General features: G+C 42.5%; 2 protein-coding genes across 2 annotated transcripts in view; both read left to right on the forward strand.

The window, feature by feature from the left end:
- The window catches only part of LOC133978765 (NLR family CARD domain-containing protein 3-like), a 31,352-nt gene extending 15,659 nt beyond the window's left edge, over positions 1-15,693 (forward strand). The window contains exons 5-13 of the mRNA XM_062417116.1: positions 7,310-7,427; positions 8,953-9,069; positions 9,203-9,281; positions 10,220-10,448; positions 10,676-12,452; positions 12,548-12,721; positions 13,620-13,793; positions 14,426-14,472; positions 15,113-15,693. Of these exons, the coding sequence (XP_062273100.1) occupies positions 7,310-7,427; positions 8,953-9,069; positions 9,203-9,281; positions 10,220-10,448; positions 10,676-12,452; positions 12,548-12,721; positions 13,620-13,793; positions 14,426-14,472; positions 15,113-15,684 (3,287 nt within the window). The 3' untranslated portion in view covers positions 15,685-15,693. The remainder of the gene's footprint in view (positions 1-7,309; positions 7,428-8,952; positions 9,070-9,202; positions 9,282-10,219; positions 10,449-10,675; positions 12,453-12,547; positions 12,722-13,619; positions 13,794-14,425; positions 14,473-15,112) is intronic.
- Positions 15,694-20,459: 4,766 nt separating this feature from the next.
- LOC133984515 (ras-related protein Rab-8B) overlaps positions 20,460-24,981 on the forward strand; it is a 15,039-nt gene continuing 10,517 nt past the window's right edge. The window contains exon 1 of the mRNA XM_062423925.1: positions 20,460-20,711. Coding sequence (XP_062279909.1) covers positions 20,588-20,711 — 124 coding nt within the window. The 5' untranslated portion in view covers positions 20,460-20,587. The remainder of the gene's footprint in view (positions 20,712-24,981) is intronic.

The raw sequence follows: 24,981 nt of genomic DNA on the forward strand, positions 1-24,981 counted from the left end.
GAGTAATGTGAGTAGTCTCGGCTCGTCGGGTTTATCTCTCTCCATACGTCCACAATCCCCACTTCACGCATCCAAGTGTTTAATCTATTGCTGATGTTTCTTGCGTCAGATTTCCCGTTAGATGAGTCAATTCTGGGATTTAATCGGATGTTAAAATCCCCGCCACATATTAAAATCCCTTGACTCTTTGTTGTCATTAAATCAACCATATGTTTATAGAAGGACCAGTCACTGCCCGGCGGCACATACACGTTAAGGAGACTTATCACAGTACCTTCTATCTTCCCCGTGACCATAACAAATCTGCCTTCCCTATCCTTATGTTCTGTTATGTGCTCATAATTTACCGCACTGGATATCAAAATCGCCACTCCTCTACGTCTCCCCGATACATGTGAAGAAAAGTAAACATGTTTAAATCCTGATTTATTCAATTTAGCATGTTCGGAGTCGTCGAGGTGTGTCTCCTGTAAGAGAGCTATTTGGATTTTATCTTTCTTCAATTTTGATAAAATTTTCCACCTTTTAACTGGATTGAGTACTCCATTTATATTAAATGACGCTATTTTTAAAGACCTGTTTTGCATCTATGTGATTTCCCCCTCCCTCCCACTCAAAAAACCCGGTGCGCTTCCCCCTCCCTGCAAGAACCAGCAGGGAATAAACAACTAACACGCTAAACAGCATCAAACTGAACACAATTTGTCCGTGTGACTCCCTATGTAGGGGTCTGATAGTCCGACCCTGTTGAGCCTCCCGAGGTGGCTCGAAGGAAACAGTCTCCCTCCTCAGTCCGGAGGAAGAGGCCCTTACCTGCAACAGCCGCATGTCGGAAAAAAAGAGAAAGAAAAAAAAGTCCAAAGTGAAGAAATTGGCCCCGAGTGAACCAATAGTGTATTTTAACCACTTATTATAGTCAGCACATTATAAAAAAAAAAAAAATCGCCGTTTAGTCCGCCGTCCTCTGGCGTGGGTTAAATCCTTCCAGTCCCGGAGGGGGTCGGTGATGTTCTCCTGAAGGCTCGGAGCTTCTCCTTGTAGCTCTGGTCCCGGTCGGCTGGTCCCCTCTTTGCTCGTCTGTCCACTCTCGTCCAGGAGAGCCGCTGCACCTGCTCCATGAGCGTCTCCGGAGGTGCGGTGGTGGTTGTCACAGCGTAGCCTCTTCTCAGCAGGTCTTCTGACGCCTCCTCTACCGTCTCGTAGGTTCTGGTTCCGTCCTCGTGTCTCATGCGCAGCCTGGCAGGGAAGAGGGTCTGGAACTGAACTCTGTTTTCCTTCAGTATTTTGCGGATCTCTGTGTATTCTCTTCTCTTCTTGAGTATTAGAGGTGGATAGTCGTGATCCAGGTTTATACGGTTTTCTTGCCAGGTGAACCCCTTCTTCTGCCATGCCTTGCGGAGTATTGTCTCTTTTGTTTTAAAACTTAAACACTTGATTACGATGGAGCGTGGCGGCGCGTCCCCCGGCGGCTGCGGTCCCAGCGACCGGTGAGCTCTTTCAATCTGCAGGTCGGGCATGTCGTGCGTTAGCTCGAGACCTTCGCGGAGTAAATTTTCCACAAATGAAACCATCGTGGTTGATTCCTTCTCGGACCCCTCCGGTACCCCATAAATCCTTATGTTCTCACGCCTGGAGCGGCTTTCCAGGTCCAGCAGCTTGTCCTCCAGCTTGGTGTGTAGCTTTAGCATGGCCGTGATGACGTCTTCTGTGTTTTGGATCCTCTCTTCTGCTTTCTCAATTCGTCCTTCCGCCTCATCCAGTCTGGTAGTCGCCTTTATAATTTCCTCTCTTATTGTCTCTAGTTGTCCTTTGTTTTCTTGGCGAAATCCTCTTAGTTCTTGCAGAATCAGTTCCAAGTCGGCCATTTCTCCGGACTGCACCGCGTTGTTTGCTAGCTCACACCTGTTAGCTGCTAATTGTTGCTGCGCTCCGTCTGTCTCTCCCACTTGTCTTCAGACGACGTTTACTGCTCAAAGTGGTGATATCGCTTTTTAACCCCTTTCTCTGCGTTTTTTGAATTATTTGTTTGGTTTAAATGGGGGTATTTCTGTAATTGCTCTGGTTCAGCCGGGAGCTCCCTCGCTATTCGGCCATCATGACGGTGTTCCGACCGGAAGTCTTCGTGATTTATTTTTTTATAAATGTGTTCAAATCTTATAAAGTTATGTGTGTAATGTGTAATGACAAAAACATCTCCAGGTCGCCTTCAGACAGAGACAGTGAGGAAGGAGGAGAGAGGAGCGCCCCCTGCAGGAAGGTTCAATCATTTAAAATGTAACGGTCGTAACGGTTGTAACGGTTCCCAACAGACAGCGTCACCGTGTGTCCTCTGAGAGAAAGACAGGTGAGAGTTTTTATTACTTTATATTAGCTTTGTGATAAATGAACACAGTGTTATGTACTTTTGTTAATAATGTGAAGACAAACATTTCACATTGCAGATATAAACAGGGTCTCGTAACGTTTTTCTTTTCTGTTTAACACTTTTTAACACCAGCAGCAGCCAGTGTTTACCTTGCTGATTTAATGTGGACATAAAATAACATTTGTTTGAATATGGTGACAGATATTTCTCCCTAAAGGTGACTTTATGTAGATAACAAAACCGTGTTGATGATGCTAGGTATGCTAACGTTAAGTATATTATAAGTATGTTAATCAGTGAATCAGTGGGTTTGATGGACTGTAAAATAAACCAAAGATTTGTAGAAACATGCCCAGAACTACTGAAGCTAACGTTATCATGTCTTAACAGTTAAAGCAAGGAGGTCAGAGAAAATACATGTAGAGAGACAATGCTCTGTTAAATATTGAGTTAGAGCCATAAAGTCATTTAAATATCTATGTTACACCAGTATTATGATTATCATTAGAGTCCAATTCCACTGTAATTAATTTTTTTTTTCTTGTTGTGTGTGGCTATGCTGAAGGCCTTTTTTTAACACAGAAGCAAAACAACAGTGTATTACAAGCTCTGTATTTTTTTTAAATGAAAACAAACAGTAGCTGAGCGAGTTGAGAGCATGTGTGTGATGTGAGGCTGCAGCTACCAGAGCAGGCCACCAAACATCAGATAGCAGACAGAGTGGAAGAGTTTCTGCTGAAAACAAACACCAAGACCTGAGGAGAGTCAATATCAACTTATCAGTGCCCTCTTGTAAACTAGTTTTGTAATATTGATACTGTTTCTAAATTACTGCAAAGCTAGTTTCTTGTTACATATCAGCTGACATATACTGTGATGCAGCTATATCTGCCATAAGCTTATATCAGCTTAGCCATACATCACTCTAGTCCTGAGTTGAACAATGTTTATGTGTTGCCCATTTCTATTCTATTCTATTTTGGTCTGACACTATGAATGTACGTATTGTTGGCAGATAAACTTTTTATTGCAGCATCTTAATTTTGACCCATTCTGTTTTTCTTTCAGTGTCTCAGTGGTTTTCCTGTGAGTCTCATTGGATGGCTGATGTCTTGATGACTTTCAGTTTTCTGAACCAGGTAATAACAGTGAACCTGTAGATGTTTCACTGTGTGTTCTTCTGAGGAGCTGAAGTTCATGCTCGCAGCAGAAGACATGTTATCCAATTAAATTAAAATGTGTATGCATGGCCCAGTGGACTTTCCCTTTTTCACCTTTAGACAAACATAGACTACTGTTCTCACATACACACAAACCTATAATGTTAATAAACATTAATAATGGAAACAGAAACGTACATTCATTTGTCTCATTTTATATAAATTCACATATTTTGAACATTTACTACAGATAAATACCATCTTGCCAACTTTTGTGTTGTAAGAATATAAAAAGGTACAAATATAAAACTATCATCAGACTTCATGATTCAACTAATGAATATTTACACTGCCATTAATGTTTGACTTCAGCTGTACCAAAGTTCAGAGCTGCTATTCTGTTATCAGATTTCCTTAAACCTTCAGATCAAACATGAATACAGAGAGTTGAGACTGTTTGTGAATCATTTGTGAACCTTAAAAATCTCCTACTCTGAGTTACATGTTTATTCTTCTGGTTGGATTCCTGGTTGAAGCTGCTGATATATTTCACCTTCACTCATCGGCTTCATTCAGATGATTTTCAGCATCTAAAGGTAACGTAACTGACAGATTTCATCATGTTTGTGTCTGCAGGTGTTTAAAATGATCTGATATCAGTAGAGATGGAAGTTATAGTGATGTGTTATGTTGCTTTGTTTACTGCACTGCTGGAATGAACAAAACACCAGAAGAAATAAGAAAAACATTTTGTCAAAGCTGAAATTCATTTTAATAATTTAACTGTGATTGAGAGACAGGAAACATTCTTGTAAGATTAAATAAAATATATCACAGCTGTAACAACTACGACCATAAATATAGACAAATAAAACTATCCTGATGCAAATGTAACTATTTGTTATGATGAAGTAGGTTAGAAGCTAATGAAACAGCAATAAAAGTATCTACGTTCTGTGTTTTAAAAGGAGGATGATGAGTAAACCACGACTGGTTTATGAAAACATTAAATGAATTCATTTTACATGACTATTACTTAAATGTGCTTCATAATAAGAAGAAAATATTAATATTATATAAAGATAAAGATACATTTATTGATCCCACAGTGGGGAAAATTAATTATTACAGCAGCTGAAAAAATAGTGATATAGAAAAAAACAAACAAACAAAAACAAATATATACAACAATAAAATTAAAAACTAAATAAAAAGACCCTAAAATGCAATTACAACATACATATATATACAACAATAAAAATTATAAACTAAGTAAAAGGACCTTAAAGTGCAATTATAACATAAATATACAACAATAAAAAATAGAAACAAAAAAAAGGACCCTAAAGTGCAACTATAGTGCAGCATTGTACAGTCTGACTGCAGTTGGAATGAAGGACCTGTGGAAACGCTCCTTCTTACACTTGGGGTGTATTAATCTCTCGCTGAAGGAGCTGTTTAAGGCCCTCACAGTCTGATGCAGAGGGTGAGAGGTGTTGTCCATGATGGAGGACAGTTTGATCAAAACCCTCCTCTCTCCCACCACCTCTATGGGGTCCAGGGGGCCGCCACAGACTGAGCTGGCTCTTTTAATCAGTCTTTTGATTCGGTTCCTGTCTCGCTCAGAACACCCCCCCCCCCCCCCCCCCCCCCCCCCCAACACACCACTGCATAAGAGACCACTGATGCCCCCACAGAGTCGAAGAAGGATCTCAGCAGTGGCTTGCACACACCAAACGATGCCAGCCTCCTCAGCAGGTGCAAATGATACTGACCCTTCTTGTAGATACAGTCAGTGTTGTCCGACCAGTCCAGATTACTATTGAAGTGAACACCCAGGTACTTGTATGTCCTCACTCTCTCGATGTCAAGTCCCTGGATGTTCACCGGTGCAATTTTGGAGGGTTTTCGGTGGAAGTCAACCACCATCTGTCTTGCTGGCGTTGACTTGTAGGTGGTTCTGCTCACACCAGTCGACAAAGTCCATGATGACCTTCCTGTACTCACAGTCGTTCCCCTCTGACACACATCCCACTATGGCAGTGTCATCACAGAACTTCTGGAGGTGACAACTGTCCGTGGAGTAACAGAAGTCTGCTGTATACAGGGTGAAGAGGAAAGGTGAGAGTACTGTACCCTGAGGGGCCCCTGTGCTTCAGACCACCACATCAGACACGCAGTCCTGCAACCTCACATACTGGGGTCTGTCTGTGAGGTAGTCAAGGGTCCATGCAGCCATCTGGTCACTGACCCCCACTCTCTCCAGCTTCCTCCTGAGCAGTGTAGGTTGAATAGTATTGAAAGCACTGGAGAAAAAAAAAAAGTGATACTCACAGTACTTCCAGTGTCCTCCAAGTGAGACAGTGATCTCTGCAGCAGGTACATGACAGCATCATCCACCTCAATGCCAGGCTGGTATGCAAACTGCAGGGGATCCATGTAAGGGCTCACCAGGGGGCGGAGACTGTTCAAAACGATCCTCTCAAGTGCTTTCATCAGGTGAGAGGTTAAAGCCACAGGTCTGAAGTGGTTGAGCTCCTTGGGGCACGAGTTCTTCCACTTTATGGGAAACCTTTCCAGACTATAATAATTAACAAAGATATGTCCTGTTCAGAGCTCTGATCCAAACAATGAAGACAAATAAAATAAATTGTTTATCCTTTAATTTCTGTTCATACCTGATAAATATTCAATTCAATCTATTGATTCTTCTTCCTTCTCTCACTTCCTTTGTTTGTCCTTTTTGTCTCTGCTGATTACTGAGTCCTCCACATGTGCCCAGCGCCGCCTATTGGACATCATGTTAAACCGCAACATTAACCCCACGATTAGATTCAACCAATAGTCTGATAAAGTTACACACAGATGTTACAGAAGTAATTCAGTACTGAGTCCGCCACAGTTGACGGGCGCCATCTATTGGACATCATGCAAACGTGCAACATGAACTGTACCATTAGATGTAACTGATAGTTAAAGTTAGTGGGTTACACACAGACAGAACAGAAGTAATTCAGTACAGTCTCTGATTAAAACATATTATTGCAGAGAAAACTGAGAGTGATGAAGGCTGCAGTTTCTCTCTCTGTGTTTCCTCTGCAGGTGAAGGTAGAATGACTCTGTGACAGGATGTGGATCTGAATTCACCTGGTCAGTACTTTCATATCTTGTTCCATGTAGCTGACTCCGCCACCAGATCATTTCCATTTAAACTAGTCTAGACTAAGCTAGATGGTGGTGGAATGAATAATGACAGGATGTTAGACAGCAGTGCAGACCTGTGTGATGTGCAGCTGGTTGTAATGAATGAGCATGTTGTTGTGTTTGTGTGAAGGTGTTTCTCTGCTATGGATCAGTGTGAGGACAGAGAGGAGGGAGTCCCTCCCTCTAAAAGCTCTCTGTGTGGGGAACATGACAGCCAGACCAAAGCTCAGAGGTGAGATGAGGATCTCTAACTGTCCATCACTGTTCTCCACTCACATCACTCCACCATCATTATTCACACTCACTGTCACATCTGACACTCAACTACTGAATAATAAGTCACAATAACTCAGAATGAACTACTAACTTTGTGAGTTAACAAAGAGCTCAACCACTGATTAGTCAACTAATCAACTAAGATGAGACAGCATCTTTCATCAGATGACATTTTGATGAACAGGAGAACGTTTCTCATCCACTGTCTTCTTACTGATTTTCATTCTGCTTCTAAAACTTCAGCTGCTGACAGTCTGCTCAAAATTCATCTTTTTAAACTCTTTGATTTGTTAATTGTTTGTTTGTATCAGGATGCAGCAGCAGAGAGCAGACTCTCCTGAACCCAGCTGTGTGTCCATGAAGAGTGACTGGTCTATGGATAAGCCTATTAAATTTAAAGATGGACAACCTGCTGATGGAAGGTAAGAATTTAAAAATGGTTGGTTGGCTGTTGGGGCTGAATAAACCTCCTGTGTTATGTGGGGCGGATCAGATGAACCAGGCACAAACATCACAGACAGGTTAAATAGAAACAGCTTTAATGCTCAAAAACCAACAGACAGGCTTACAGACCATAAATGTCTGTCATATTTGACTTCACCTCTGCTGCTGTTGATAAGCTCCGCCCATGGCTCTGCCTCCAAGCTGTGATTAGACAGCTGATTATTGTTCAGTTTAACAGGAACATCTTCATCTCAAAAAGACTCATCTTCCTCTCTCACAGACCTTCTTATTCAGTGTTGGCAGGTGTTTGCTGCCCTCTGCAGGACAACACTGACATGTAACATGTAACACACCATCACTTTGTTTTCTGTAGTCGGATTTATTGTTGTCATTTTCACTTTATTTATTTAATCCTATTCAATATAACAGACAATACATTGATATAATTACAATATTAATGCACCTGATCCTCTTTAGTAGCTCACCCTCATGTACAGGCTCCATCAGACAGAGTTCCGGTCCTCTGAAAATGAAGCGGAAGTAACTTAAAACTGCATTCTATCAAAAGGCCACCAGGGGGCGACCGTTTTGGTGTCAAAGGACTTCCGTCTCTATACAAGTCAATGGAGAATTCACCAACTTCTCACTTGATTTCTAACCTCAGTAAACGTTTTCAAAATGTGTTTATGGTCTCAATCGCTAGTTTAAAGCCTTCTTCAATGCAGTATGATGTTCATTTGGGACATTTTGGCCTCCCTGATTTTATATGTGACGATAAAGCAGGGTATGCATTAGGGCGTGGCTACGTGGTGATTGACAGGTTGATTGGTTCACAGGTTCAGGAGGGCGCCTCATGCTCCTCCTGATGCCCATATAAGTAGAATCTGTGTTGTTGTTTTTTCCCAGCATGCACCTGAAATTTTCAAGATGGCGCTGCCCAGATCCGAAATTATTCACTTCCGAGCAGCAGTCCACAAACCAATGGGTGACGTCACGGATGTTACGTCCATTTTATATACAGTCTATGATTTATACCAGTTTAATTTCATACCTATTTTGGTCTTTCTCTTCTAAACCAACCAAACAAAATTAACTGATTCCATTGACAATAAGACAATATTCTGAAAATCATTTTCAGAATGGGAAAATAGACAAGAGATTATTCTCATAATTTACAGGAAATCTTAGTTTTACAGAGTAAAAGCTGTTTGATGCTGTGTTCATCCATCTGAAGGTGAACTGGGATGTTTATATTTCCATCTTTAGTTATTGAGGTTAACACAGATTGTTACTGAGCCATAGAACTCCTGTTGAACATCCTCACTTCCTTCTTCTTCTGTTGACTCATGACCAAGTCGCTGCCATCCTCTTTTCATCACTGGAGGAATTTGAACTCATCAGTCACTCTGTTCTGAAAGATTTGTTTAATTCTGGGATTTAAACTGATGATTAATCCTTCATTTCTTTGGTTTTAACTTCATGATTTTGTCACTGTTTTATTAGTATCAGGATGCAGCAGCAGAGAGCAGACTCTCCTGAACCCAGCTGTGTGTCCATGAAGAGTGACCGGTCTATGGATCCTCCTATTAAGTTTAAAGATGGACAAACTGCTGATGGAAGGTAATAATTTGACATCCAGTAATCAGAGCAGCATTTACAGGAGTTCATTTTGTCATCATGACAGAACATCTTTAATAAGCTGAGTGCAGATTTGAGTCATTAAATGTTCTTAAACGTGATGTTTTCTCCACAGAGTTCAGCAGCAGAGCTCAGAGGTTCCCAGTGATCAGTCTGCACAGCAGCATCAAACACAGCTGGACTCCATATTTATGGTGTGTACATGTACTAACACAGCATAGGTAGAATATGCAAAGAAAACAATGTTTAAGTTCCATCTGCACCCAGAGCTCCCCGCTCAGTTGGTGGTAAAGGTTGTCATCCAGCAGTCTTTGGAGATCTGCATTAGACAACAAACTATGTTTCCTCATTTTCTGTAGTGGTGCCTTCAAAGACAGTAAAATGTAGGTCTCCCAAAACACATGTTAAACTAGTTTTAGGGATAACCAGACAGTAAAATGTCATAGGACTAAATACTTTAAAATATCAGCTTATTTGGAAGAATAAGAACTTGTTTCATGATACAAGGCTGAAGTTGAGATAGAAGCAACCACAGGAAAACTGCTCTGCAACAGACTTTGCAGTGCTTTGTTACACCTGACTTTGTTTCCTGACAGAATATTATATCAGACTTTGCCAACTCTGAATACAGAACTGAACAACAGTGACTGTGTTAACCTACATGTAACTTGTATCTGCATCCAGAACCATGCAGCCCCAAATGTACAATAATCCACATAACTGACTCCAGCACTCTGTTTCTTTTTTTATATATCCAGACTTGATGAGGAAGAGTTTTGTAATTGAAAATAAGCCTCTGTAAAAAGATTTACAAAGCTCACACACTTTTCTTTCCCAATCATAGGACAGCAATTTCAAAAATAATGGCACATTTCTACTACATAGATGACTTACTAACAGTAAAACATCAGGTCCGTCCCTTCCAACTTTTAAATTCAATGTGAGTCTGTGCATCTGAATGTGTCATGCAGTCCATCACACATCCAAAGAAAAAGTAAATAAATAACTTTCGGGCAACAGAAATTGGAAGTTAAATATCAAAAACAAATTTGTCCCTGGGGCCGTTTTTGTAAACTTTTTGGATTTTTGATTCTCAAATGAACGAATGATTCACTTAATCTTTCTGTTCCAGCTGCTGGAGGAGAACATCGTCACTTTTGTGACGAACGAGCTGAAGAGAGTCCAGAGGAGTCTGAGCCAAAGTTACCCAGAATGCTTAGAGAGTCAGAATGAGGATGAGGAGGTGTTGGACGGTGAGGAGGAAGAGCAGAGGAGGAGCAGCAGAGACGCATTTCTGAAGATCACAGTGCACTTCCTGAGGAGAATGAAGCAGGAGGAGCTGGCTGGGCGTCTCCAGAGCAGTAAGAGGATTTTAACAGATTTAACATGATGGAGAGGAAATGGAGGCAACATGGGAGAGGTTTATATTTCAAACTCTGCTGTAAATATGCTGCACACATCTGCATCAGATCAGAGGCTGTTTGTCCTCCACTGATGAGCTGAATAAAACTGATGGAGGAGGAAAAACTACACTCTAGACTTTCTGTAGGATCCACTCACTGATTTCATTTGTTGTTTGTTCATTCAGGAACTGGTGCTGCAAAGTGTCGACGTAAACTCAAGTCTAACCTGGAGAAGAAGTTCCAGTGTCTGTTTGAGGGGATCGCTAAAGCAGGAAACCCAACCCTTCTGAATCAGATCTACACACCGCTCTACATCACAGAGGGAGGGACTGCAGAGGTCAATGATGAACATGAGGTCAGACAGATTGAAACAGCATCCAGGAAACCAGACAGACCAGAAACAACAATCAGACAAGAAGACATCTTTAAAGTTTCACCTGGAAGAGATGAACCAATCAGAACAGTGATGACAAAGGGAGTGGCTGGCATTGGGAAAACAGTCTTAACACAGAAGTTCACTCTGGACTGGGCTGAAGACAAAGCCAACCAGGACATACACTTCACATTTCCATTCACTTTCAGAGAGCTGAATGTGCTGAAAGAGAAAAAGTACAGCTTGGTGGAACTTGTTCATCACTTCTTTACTGAAACCAAAGAAGCAGGAATCTGCAGGTTTGAAGAGTTCCAGGTTGTGTTCATCTTTGACGGTCTGGATGAGTGTCGACTTCCTCTGGACTTCCACAACACTGAGATCCTGACTGATGTTACAGAGTCCACCTCAGTGGATGTGCTGCTGACAAACCTCATCAGGGGGAAACTGCTTCCCTCTGCTCGCCTCTGGATAACCACACGACCTGCAGCAGCCAATCAGATCCCTCCTGAGTGTGTTGGCATGGTGACAGAGGTCAGAGGGTTCACTGACCCACAGAAGGAGGAGTACTTCAGGAAGAGATTCAGAGATGAGGAGCAGGCCAGCACCATCATCTCCCACATCAAGACATCACGAAGCCTCCACATCATGTGCCACATCCCAGTCTTCTGCTGGATCACTGCTACAGTTCTGGAGGATGTTTTGAAAAGCAGAGAGAGAGGAGAGCTGCCCAAGACCCTGACTGAGATGTACATCCACTTCCTGGTGGTTCAGTCCAAAATGAAGAACATCAAGTATCATGGAGGAGCTGAGACAGATCCACACTGGAGTCCAGAGAACAGGAAGATGATTGAGCTTCTGGGAAAACTGGCTTTTGAGCAGCTGCAGAAAGGCAACCTGATCTTCTATGAATCAGACCTGACAGAGTGTGGCATCGATATCAGAGCAGCCTCAGTGTGCTCAGGAGTGTTCACACAGGTCTTTAAAGAGGAGAGAGGGCTGTACCAGGACAAGGTGTTCTGCTTCGTCCATCTGAGTGTTCAGGAGTTTCTGGCTGCTCTTCATGTCCATCTGACATTCATCAAGTCTGGAGTCAATCTGCTGGCAGAAGAACAAACAACATCCTCATCATCAACACTTTTCTACCAGAGTGCTGTGGATGAGGCCTTAAAGAGTCCAAATGGACACCTGGACTTGTTCCTCCGCTTCCTCCTGGGTCTTTCACTGCAGACCAATCAGACTCTCCTACAAGGTCTGCTGACACAGACCGGAAGTAGCTCACAGACCAATCAGAAAACAGTCGAGTACATTAAGAAGAAGATCAGTGAGAATGTGTCTGCAGAGAGAAGCATCAATCTGTTCCACTGTCTGAATGAACTGAATGATCGTTCTCTAGTGGAGGAGATCCAACAGTACCTGAGATCAGGAAGTCTCTCTACAGATAAACTGTCTCCTGCTCAGTGGTCAGCTCTGGGCTTCATCTTACTGTCATCAGAAAAAGATCTGGATGTGTTTGACCTGAAGAAATACTCTGCTTCAGAGGAGGCTCTTCTGAGGCTGCTGCCAGTGGTCAAAGCCTCCAACAAAGCTCTGTAGGTGCACACAGAACTATCCAGATTAATGTAGTTTAATCTTTGCTCAGAGAAGAAAAATAATGTTTTATGTTGTTCTGCTGTTTCTTCTTCAGGTTGAGTGGCTGTAACCTCTCAGAGAGAAGCTGTGCAGCTCTGTCCTCAGTTCTCAGCTCCCAGTCCTCTAGTCTGAGAGATCTGGACCTGAGTAACAACAACCTGCAGGATTCAGGAGTAAAGCTTGTTTCTGCTGGACTGGAGAGTCCACACTGTGGACTGGAAACCCTCAGGTCAGGATTCAACTGTGATCTGTAAAGGTATACCCACCAAGTTCTGACCTTTATATATTGGATCTGTGAATTAACTTATTAAAATCCTTTTTCAGGTTGAGTATTTGTAACCTCTCAGAGAGAAGCTGTGCAGCTCTGTCCTCAGTTCTCAGCTCCCAGTCCTCTAGTCTGAGAGATCTGGACCTGAGTAACAACAACCTGCAGGATTCAGGAGTGACGCAGCTTTCTGCTGGACTGGAGAGTCCACACTGTGGACTGGAAACTATCAGGTCAGTTTTATTACTATGTATTTAAATTAATATTTTGGCTTCTCCCCAGTTTTTAGTTTACATTTCATGCCAACATGTGAGTTACATCTACATGTATGTAGATGTATGTTCTGTCATTTAATCTTCAATGTAGACTATGTGTGCATAATGTCATGAAAATCTAGCCTGGTTCTGCCTGAGGTTTCTTCCTGTTAAAAGGAAGTTTTTTTCTTGCCACTGTCGCTAAATGCTTGCTCATGTGGGAATGTTGGGTCTCTTTAAAATTAAACCTGAAGAGTTCGGTTTAGAACCTGCTCTATGTGTAAAGTGCCTTGAGATAACTTTGTTGTGATTTGGCGCTCTACAAATAAAGATTGATTGATTGATTGATTGATCTAGTATAATCAAATTAATAACAGAAAATATACCACATAGGATTACTGTCATGTCCTTTACATGCAGGTGAACATACACAGTATATGTTTTGCTCAGGAAATGTTACACATGATTGTGTTTGCATTTTACATTTTATGGAAAATACTACAAATGAAATGTAACATACAAATATATCGCCCCTAAGGACAAAATCCTGTTCATTGAGTTGAGAATGTTTTTAAGCTCATTAGATGAACTGTTATGTGTGTGTTCAGTCTGTCAGGATGTCTGATCACAGAGGAAGGCTGTGCTTCTCTGGCCTCAGCTCTGAGCTCCAACCCCTCCCATCTGAGAGAGCTGGACCTGAGCTACAATCATCCAGGAGACTCAGGAGAGACGCTTCTGTCTGCTGGACTGGAGGATCCACACTGGAGACTGGACACTCTCAGGTATGGACAGACAGATGGACACTCTCAGGCATGGACAGACAGGTGGACACTCAGGTATGGACAGACAGGTGGACACTCTCAGGTATGGACAGACAGATGGACACTATCAGGTATGGACAGACAGGTGGACACTCAGGTATGGACAGACAGGTGGTCACTATCAGGTATGGACAGACAGGTGGACACTCTCAGGTATGGACAGACAGGTGGACACTCTCAGGTATGGACAGACAGATGGACACTATCAGGTATGGACAGACAGGTGGACACTCAGGTATGGACAGACAGGTGGTCACTATCAGGTATGGACAGACAGGTGGACACTCTCAGGTATGGACAGACAGATGGACACTCAGGTATGGACAGACAGGTGGTCACTCTCAGGTATGGACAGACAGGTGGTCACTCTCAGGTATGGACAGACAGATGGACACTATCAGGTATGGACAGACAGGTGGACACTCTCAGGTATGGACAGACAGATGGGCACTCAGGTATGGACTGACAGGTGGACACTCAGGTATGGACAGGTGGACAGACACTCTGACTAACTGAGGGACTCTGGTTCATGTTTAATGGTGGATATGAGTGAAGGTGTATGAAGCTGATTGTGTCTTTGTCTCTTCCTCCAGGATGGACCATGGTGGACTGCAGAGACTGAAACCTGGTCTGAGGAAGTGTGAGTGTGTTTTCAGTTTGATTCATGAGACCTTTGAAGAAAAACTGGATGAAATATTTAAAAGAAGTGAAAAAAGTTCAAAATGATGGAAAATGTGTTTTGGCAGAAATGGGCGTGGCCTAAACTGACATTTATCTTGAACCAATGAATCCATGAAACAGAAATGTCCTTCTGTTCATCACAGTTCAGGAGTTAAAAGAGAAATGTTTTATAAATGTCCACATGGTGGCGCTACCTGCTCCAAAATGTCCCTCATGTCTCTCCTGCAGATAAAGTTCATTCATTCATACTGACTTCAGCTGTTTGGAGAATTTGGACAAAAATGTGTTTGTAACAGACGACAGTTTGAGATGAAAATAACAGACTTGTGTAAAGACCTTCACTTTACACCAAACTCAATTAAAAAACATGAATATCACTGTCATGTTGACTGTTCATGTTCTAACTGAACTGTTCCACTTACTCTGTATGTCCAAAGCTTTCAGTCACATCTCATGGTCTTCCTCAGTGATGGAGTATCTCAGTTGTCATGGAGATGGTTTAAGTTTGAATGGTTTAATTTCAGTGATTGTCAGTAAAGTAGTTAATAAATCAACAGATGATAAACTGCAGCTGTATTGTGTCTCATTCTCTCCATCAGATGCCTGTGAACTGGAACTGGATCCAAACACAATGAACAGAAAACTCAAACTGTCTGACAACAACATGAAGGTGACACGTGTGGAGGAGGATCAGTCATATCCTTATCATCCAGACAGATTTGATCACTGGTCTCAGCTGCTGTGTAGAAATGTTCTGACTGGTCGATGTTACTGGGAGGTCGAGTGTAGAGGAACAGTTGATGTATCAGTGACTTACAGAAGAATCAGCAGGAGAGGAGGCAGTTATGACTGTTTGTTTGGGAGGAATGATCAGTCCTGGAGACTGAGGTGCTCTGATGATGGTCGTTACTCTGTTTGGCACAATAAGGGAGAAACACCCATCTCCTCCTCCTCCTCCTCCTCCTCCTCATCCTCCTCCTCCTCCTCCTCCTCTGTCTCTAACAGAGTAGCAGTGTATGTGGACTGTCCTGCTGGCACTCTGTCCTTCTACAGAGTCTCCTCTGACACACTGATCCACCTCCACACCTTCAACACCACATTCACTCAACCTCTGTATGCTGGGTTTGCAGTCTGGTCCAGGTCTGGTTCAGTGTCTCTATGTCCTGTGTAGGAGGGAGAGTCTCTCTGTGTCCTCTGTAGGAGGGAGAGTCTCTCTGTGTCTCTGTAGGAGGGAGAGTCTCTCTGTGTCCTCTGTAGGAGGGAGAGTCTCTCTGTGTCCTCTGTAGGAGGGAGAGTCTCTCTGTGTCCTCTGTAGGAGGGAGAGTCTCTCTGTGTCCTCTGTAGGAGGGAGAGTCTCTCCTGTGGACAGAAACTCTGCTGACTGAAGATCAGCTGCTGAAATCAAACATCACACACATTCTGCACTGTGAAGCAGATCTGTCTCTGACTCTCAGATTTTTCCCTCTAAACTTCTCACATGGTTTCATTTCAATAAATGTTCAAATGATCCAAAGATTAGAGAAAAAGTCCAAAAACTGAAATGCTAAATGGACTGTTCTCTCATTCATACACTGATGGCAGGGTGCCAACCTGCTCATCAGGTGGAAGTTAACCATTCATTCTCATTCTTACATCGTTGGCAACGGGACTAATTTTGGGGTTAAGTGTCCTGCTCAAGGACACATTGACTGGAGGAGCCGTGAATCGAACTGCCGAGGACGACCGCTCTACCTGCCGAGCCACAGCCGCCCCACAATTGTGTATCAGAACTTTGTTTTTTTCCTCTTTCCTCTCCCATTAATCATTTATAAATACACTGTTGCCCATAAAATTGGAATAATATATGTAAGCGCTATCTTTTCCAATAAAAGATGCTCTTGTCTCTCGGTTTACATGCCTCCATGTCCGACGCGCTCCAGCGTTGTTAAAGGGTTTTCCAGTTTCCATGAAATCCAAACACTCTTCTCTGGTTCAATATATTTATTTCCAAAAATCTTAGGTTGCTTACCGCAGCATGGAGTGACAGACAGATCAGTTTAGTTCACTTCCTTCTTTTCCAATTGTTCAAACAAAAAACAAAAACAACACATAGCAGTGGTCTAAAACTGTATGGCTGCGTGCCTAAAACCAAGAGCTCCGCCGGCCCCACTAGCCAACACTAATATACCCAGGTGCTGCAGTCACCTGTCTATAAAGAGGAGGCGGAGGTGAGAAACGGCATCAATTATGCATAGTCATGTCGGCCTCAAATAATCAGAATTAACAATAAATCACAATTTCATAATTCTTACCAATTCAACTAATAATTCAAACCATAATATTTCATGTTCGTATCTCATAATTAATCAGATAAATAATAATAGTAGACCAGAAAAAATCAAATATTCATTGAAACATAAATCAAGCATTTGGCTCCAACAATATATAATATACTTTTACTGTAATACTTCATGCATAATACTGCAGTACTTTTACTGTAATACTGCATACTACATCGCTCATAATACTGCAGTACTTTTACTCTAATACTGCATACTACATTGCTCATAATACTGCAGTACTTTTACTGTAATACTGCATACTACATCACTATAATACTGCAGTACTTTTACTGTAATACTGCATACTACATCACTATAATACTGCAGTACTTTTACTGTAATACTGCATACTACATCGCTCATAATACTGCAGTACTTTTACTGTAATACTGCATACTACATTGCTCATAATACTGCAGTACTTTTACTGTAATACTGCATACTACATCACTATAATACTGCAGTACTTTTACTGTAGTAGGATTTTTCTTGCGGGACTTTTACTAGTAATGAGTATTCTTACTTTGCTCTACTGGTACTTTTACTACAGTAAAGTATCTGAGTACTTCTTCTTCCACTTCTGGATTTACAGAAATGTTGGAATGTTTCTTTACTGATGAATATTTTTTAACATGAACTCATCACGTGAGTTTTAGTCTGACAGTAACTTCCCGCCCCTCCCTGAAGATGAAGCCACGCCCCTTGTTTCCTGGATGCGTCAAGCTGTTGGACACAGACCGGAAACCACAACGGATAAGACTTCAAAATAAAAGCTCATAACTGTGATCGTTAAAGAACAGACATTTCAGCACAGAGATGTTTAATTTCAAACACTATTAAAGTCTCTGCTGGTGTGTGCTGTGATTTGTTGGTTTGTAAGATTTCAATCAACCTTTACTTAAACAGCGTGACTCAATGACAGAAGTTCACTTTCTGTTTCTTGTGTACACTGGACAATAAAGTAAAATACAACACAATTATTACACCTAAAACAACGGCAAGTAAAAGATCCGATTGTGCATCGAAGCAGTGTTGCAGGTTCAGATGGAGACAAACTCAAACCTTTAAATCCTGCTGATCATTTTAAGTATTAATTTAAAAGTGTCCATTTAACAATTTGTCTTATAAATAACTTTTCTCTGTTGTTCATGTGATTACTGAACATTTTCAAACTGATTTATAATAAAAAGCATCTGTATTGATACTTGTGGTCCTGATATTTCTTCATATTGATCAAAACTAATATGTGAAAGGCTTTTTTATAAAAGTTGTATTATTATCATCAGAGTCATTGTTTATTATGGATATTTGTTATTCTAGGGACTTTGATTTTTATCTTTAGATGTGATCATTTCTGTACTTTAATATATAAAAGTTTAATTTTAGGTTACTTCATTTACTCTCCAAATAACAGAAATCCATAAAGAAGTAAAAGGGTAAAAAAGATTGTGTATAAAAAGATCCAATAATGAGGTTTATATATAGAATGAGGTCTCTATATATAATATGCATTAACATGTGCAGAACATACAGAAGAAAACTGAACAAGACATGAAGGCAATGTGAATAAAAATAGTTACATGTGATTCAAATGATTGAATAAATATAATAATGTCAATAATAACAAGAAATAACCAATATTTAACTGTTTGAAATTTACTAAGAGAAACTTATAGTAGAAGCAGAAGCAGCTGTGCTAAAGGATGAGTTAACATATGTTCAACTGTCTTAAACTAACAGTCAGTTTTATAAAGTAACAGTAAGTGTGTTTATGTGTCCGTAATGATTCCTCCTGTTCATACTGACCATTAGAAGATCCCTTCATCATGTTTACTGTAATGATTCCTCCTGTTCATACTGACCATTAGAAGATCCCTTCATCATGTTTACTGTAATGATTCCTCCTGTTCATACTGACCATTAGAAGATCCCTTCATCATGTTTACTGTAATGATTCCTCCTGTTCATACTGACCATTAGAAGATCCCTTCATCATGTTAACTGTGATGATTCCTCCTGTTCATACTGACCATTAGAAGATCCCTTCATCATGTTTACTGTAATGATTCCTCCTGTTCATACTGACCATTAGAAGATCCCTTCATCATGTTTACTGTAATGATTCCTCCTGTTCATACTGACCATTAGAAGATCCTTCATCATGTTTACTGTAATGATTCCTCCTGTTCATACTGACCATTAGAAGATCCCTTCATCATGTTTACTGTAATGATTCCTCCTGTTCATACTGACCATTAGAAGATCCCTTCATCATGTTTACAATGGAAGTGATGGAGGACTAAACCCACAGTCCTCCTTCTGTGGAAACATGGATTTAAAAGTTGATCTGAAGCTAATATGAAGCTTCAGTCGTCTGAATGAGTCAAATCAGTAGAAGAAAGAAAGAAAGAAAAATAAGAGGAGGAAGAAAGACATAAAGAAAGAGAAGAGGAGGAAAGAAAGAAAGAAAGGAGGAGAGTAAATGTTCATCTTCAGTGTTGTTAGTATAAAGTCTTTGTGTTACTATGGTTACAGCACAGCTCAACAGGGAAACACTAAGAGAGAATCTGATGCTAAAAAGACTGTACATGTGTCAGATATCACTTGATATTACACACTGGGATATGAACACTGGGAACACTGGGAACACACTGGGAACAATGGGAACACTGGAAACACACTGGGAACACTGGAAACACACTGGGAACACACTGGGAACACACTGGGAACACTAGGAACACTGGGAACACTTGGGACACTAGGAATACTGGAAACACTGGGAACATGTGGAACACTGGGAACACACTGGGAACACACTGGGAACACTGGGCACACTGGGAACACACTGGAAACACTGGGAACACTGGAAACACTGGGAACACACTGGGAACACTAGGAACACTGGGAACACTGGGAACACTAGGAACACTGGGAACACTGGAAACACACTGGGAACACACTGGGAACACACTGGGAACACTGGGAACACTTGGGACACTAGGAATACTGGAAACACTGGAAACACTAGGAACATGTGGAACACACTGGGAACACACTGGGAACACTGGGAACACACTGGAAACACTGGGAACACTGGGAACACTAGGAACCCTGGGAACACTGGAAATACACTGGGAACACTAGGAACACTGGAAACACTGGGAACACTGGAAACACTGGGAACACTGGGAACATGTGGAACACTGGGAACACACTGGGAACACTGGGAACACACTGGAAACACTGGGAACACTGGAAACACTGGGAACACACTGGGAACACTGGGAACACACTGGAAACACTGGGAACACACTAGGAACACTGGGAACACTGGGAACACTGGGAACACTGGAAACACTAGGAACATGTGGAACACTGGGAACACACTGGGAACACTGGGAACACTGGGAACACACTGGGAACACTGGGGACACTGGGAACACACTGGAAACACTGGGAACACTGGGAACACACTGGGAACACTGGGAACACACTGGAAACACTGGGAAGTCCTTTAAAGCTAACTCGACTTTTATTCTGAAACGTCCACAACGGAAAACATCTGGGGTGTATTTCCGGTATCTTGACTGCTTGGTGCTTCCTGCTTCTCTCGGTGCTGCTTCGGAAGGATCCGGTGTTATACAGGGCCAGTAAACCCGGTGAAACCCGGTTAAACCCGGAGGACTGTGCGGGGTGTCGGCGGGCTGCAGAGGCCGGAGGTTCCGTTCATTTACCGGTTCATTTACCGGAATAATGGCGAAGACGTACGACTATCTGTTCAAGCTGCTGCTGATCGGTGACAGCGGAGTCGGTAAAACCTGCCTGCTGTTCCGGTTCAGCGAGGACGCGTTCAACACCACCTTCATCTCTACTATAGGTGGGTTTACCGGGGGGGTTTACCGGGGGGTTTACCGGGGGGAAAGGGGGGGGGGGGGGGGCTGTGTGTTATAACTGTTTTCCGTTATAACACACAGGGAACACATTGGGTTAGGGTCTGATGGGTGTGACCTCTGACCCCTGACTGGAAACTGTTCCATAATCAATAATGTGTATGTGTGTGTGTGTGGGGGGGGGGGGGGGGGGTTAATATATGTGTGTGTGTGTGTGTTAATATATATGTGTGTGTGTGTGTGTGTGTGTGTTAATATATGTGTGTGTTAATATATATGTGTGTGTGTGTGTGTGTTAATATATGTGTGTGTTAATGTGTATGTGTGTGTGTGTGTTAATATATGTGTGTGTGTGTGTGTGTGTGTTAGTGTTAGTTAATATATGTGTGTGTGTGTGTGTGTGTGTGTGTGTGTGTGTGTGTGTGTGTGTGTGTGTGTGTGTGTATGAACTGTACTTTTAAAACACTTTTCTAGTCGTTATGACTCAGAGCTCTTTTACTCTGCATCTCATTCACACACCAACCTGCTCATCAGGAGGAAACTAACCATTCATACACCGTTGGCATAGCAACCGGAGCAGTTTGGGGTTCAGTATCTTGCCCAAAGGCACATCAACATGTGGACTGAAGGAGTCGGGAAGTAAAGTTTCCACAGAGTAACATCAGAAAGAGAAAAAACAGTTATAAAAGCATATAAACAATCACTCCAGGAATGAAGTACAAGCAGGCTTTTTGTTCTGTTCTATTTCTTTATGTGCACATTTGGCTTGTTGATGATGTGAGGGAGGGATGAGATACTTACCTTCTTTGACCTGTGTAATGGTTTGGACTTTGGACTGTACTTATATAGCACCTTTCTAGTCTTTACGACCACTCAAAGGGCTTTACACTACAACTCATTCACCCCATTCACACACATTCATACACTGATGGCACAGCAACAGGAGCAATTAGGGGTTAAGTGTCTTGCCCAAGGACACATCGACATGTAGACTGGAGGAGCCGGGAATCAAACCGCCAATCTTCCAATTGGAGGATGACTGCTCTACCTCCTGAGCCACAGCTGCCCCTAACCAGCCGGTTTGTGCCAGGAAAAACCATCAATCAATCAATCTTTATTTGTATAGCGCCAAATCACAACAAAGTCATCTCAAGGCACTTTACACATAGAGCAGGTTCTAAACCGAACTCTTCAGGTTTTATTTTAAAGAGACCCAACATTCCCATGTACCATGAAAACAGACAATAAAACACAAGTTACAACAAACCTTAAAAACACATAAAATCCCAACAGTGAACAGTTTGAGTTGAGACAAAGAGCCAGTGAGTGTCCAGCTGGTTTTAAAGGCGTCTGCAGGTTGTGTGTCTTTATAGGATCAGAGTCACAGCTTCAGTTCTCAGCTGAGAGCGAGGGTCGACCGTTCAGCCCCGATCGGCAGAGCTCAGTGATCTGCTGCTGGTGTCAAGATGGAGCAGCGAGGCTCCGTCTGACCATGCAGGCCTCCAACATCTGTCCACCACAGGCGGGGAGTTCCGGTCCTCTGCAATGAGGCCAACGCGGAAGTAACTTAAAACTGCATTCTATCAAAAGGCCACCAGGGGGCGACCGTTTTGGTGTCAAAAGGACTTCCGTCTCTATACAAGTCAATGGAGAATTCACCAACTTCTCACTTGATTTCTAACCTCAGTAAACGTTTTCAAAATGTGTTTATGGTCTCAATCGCTAGTTTAAAGCCTTCTTCAATGCAGTATGATGTTCATTTGGGACATTTTGGCCTCCCTGATTTTATATGTGACGATAAAGCAGGGTATGCATTAGGGCGTGGCTACGTGGTGATTGACAGGTTGATTGGTTCACAGGTTCAGGAGGGCGCCTCATGCTCCTCCTGATGCCCATATAAGTAGAATCCCTGTTTTTATTTTTCCCGACATGCACCTGAAATTTTCAAGATGGCGCTGCTCAGATCCGAAACTATTCGCTCGCAAGCAGCAGTCCACAAACCAATGGGTGACGTCACAGATGTTACGTCCATTTCTTATATACGGTCTATGGTCCACCATGATGGCAGTGAGATGAGTCAGTGTTGGGAGGCAAACACACAGAGATTCATTCATTCATTCTCCAAACTGCTGATCCTCTCTAGAGGGTTGCAGGGGAGCTGGAGCCAATCCCAGCTGTCATTGGGCGAGAGGCGGAGTAACTGGACAGGTCATCAGCCCATCACAGGGCTAACGCAGAGTAGACGGGCAATCATTCACACCTACGGGCAACTTATGGAGCTTTTCCACTATACAGTTCTAGCTCTACTAGGTTCGACTCGACTCGGTTTGGTACCAGGAACCTTTTCCATTACTATAGTTCCTTCTCAACGTGAGCGGGGTCGTCAAACACATAAACAATGGAGGACATGGAGGTGATGGTGTACTTGCTGCTGTATGAGGCTTTCTGTCTCACACAAAGCAAGAGAAGAGAAACTAATCTCTGTAACGCTGTTGTTGGTATTTAAAAATGCCGGGTTTGATTCTTGGACGGCTCATGACTCTTCCAGTGACTCTCTGACCAATCAGTGGCCGGCAGTCTGTTGACGTCACATTTAGTATCGGCTCGGCTCGCTTGGAACCTCGGCAGAGCAGATACTAATGGCTACACAGTTCCAGCACGACTCGGCTTGCCTCGCCTCGGTTTGTTTTGCGTCTCCATCAGGGATAGTACCTGGTACCTGCTGCTCCAGCAGGGATAGTACCTGGTACCTGCTGCTCCAGCAGGGATAGTACCTGGTACCTGCTGCTCCATCAGGGATAGTACCTGGTACCTGCTCCTCCATCAGGGATAGTACCTGGTACCTGCTGCTCCATCAGGGATAGTACCTGGTACCTGGTGCTTTTTTAGTACCTGCTCTGCTGAGGTTCCAAGCGAGCCGAGCCGATACTAAATGTGACGTCGTCAGACTGCCGGCCACTGATTGGTCAGAAGAGTTGTCGCTGGAAGAGTCATGAGCCGTCCCACACAAGAATCAAACCTGGCATTTTTAAATACCGGCAGCAGCGTTACAACCATACGGCTCAATTTTCTTGCTTTGTGTGAGACAGAAAGCCTCATACAGCAGCAAGTACACCATCGCCTCCATGTCCTCCATTGTTTATGTGTTTTGTGTCACGTAGAAAACAAAGTCACGGCAGTTTCGCGGAGCCGTGCTACGACAACCCCGCCCACGTTGAGTAGGTACTTTTTTGTAATGGAAAAGGTTCCTGGAGCCATACCGAGTCGAGGCGAGCCGAGTCAAGGCGAGTCGTGCTGGAACTGTGTAGTGGAAAAGCGCCATAAAACAGTACCAGGTACCAGGTACTATCCCTGATGGTCGAGCCGAGCAGAGCTAGAACTGTATAGTGGAAAAGCTCCAATAGAGTCACAAATGAACCTAACCTGCATGTGTTGGGTCTGTGGGGTCACAGGGAGAACAGGCTCTGTGCTCTGTGTGCAGACATGTGAGATCATCCATTAAAAGCAAGAAGAAGAAAAACATCCACACACTGCAGCTTCCCAATGCAGGTAGAGTTAACAGGATAGTTAGAGCACATGCATGTTAAACCTACCTGCATTAGGAACTTATGTGAGATGATCAATGAAATTTCACAGTTTAACTCTAAACTATTGCAGTAAAGTTCATTTAATAATGATAAATAACTGGTGCATATCGTACTATATAAACACTGATACTGATATATCTGTGATGATAGGCCAGTATAACCAGTATATCAGTCAGGCTCCAGTTAACACTGCTGCTGTGTTTCACATCACTTTTTACATTCAGTACATTTAGTTAATGTAATACTGAAGCTCTGATTACAACATGGAGACATTACTTCATCTTAACATTACTACTTTAACTTTGACTCTTTCTCACACGCAGTCTGTAGTTACTGCACTGTCACTGTGTCTCTTTCTCTCTCTCTCTCTCTCTCTCTCTCTCTCTCTCTCTCTCTCTCTCTCTCTCTCTCTCTCTCTCTCTAAGGAGTACGGCCATTTTTTCTGTCTTTAATGTTTCCAAAATGTGGGATGTTTGTTTTTAGTTTGGTGAAGAAGGTTTATCTTAAGTTGTCATATTGTGTTCCTCTGTCTCACAGTGAGAACTTATTGTTTGGTTTTCCTGTGTCTGTCTCACTGAGCCTGTACTTGGTCAGGATTTGGAGATACTGTACTCTGCACATTTATATTCTCTGTTTAGGGTCAAACAGGAATCCATTCTACTTTGGTTGT

This window comes from Scomber scombrus, chromosome 1 (assembly GCF_963691925.1).
Source record: "Scomber scombrus chromosome 1, fScoSco1.1, whole genome shotgun sequence".
Taxonomy (NCBI): Eukaryota; Metazoa; Chordata; class Actinopteri; order Scombriformes; family Scombridae; genus Scomber; species Scomber scombrus.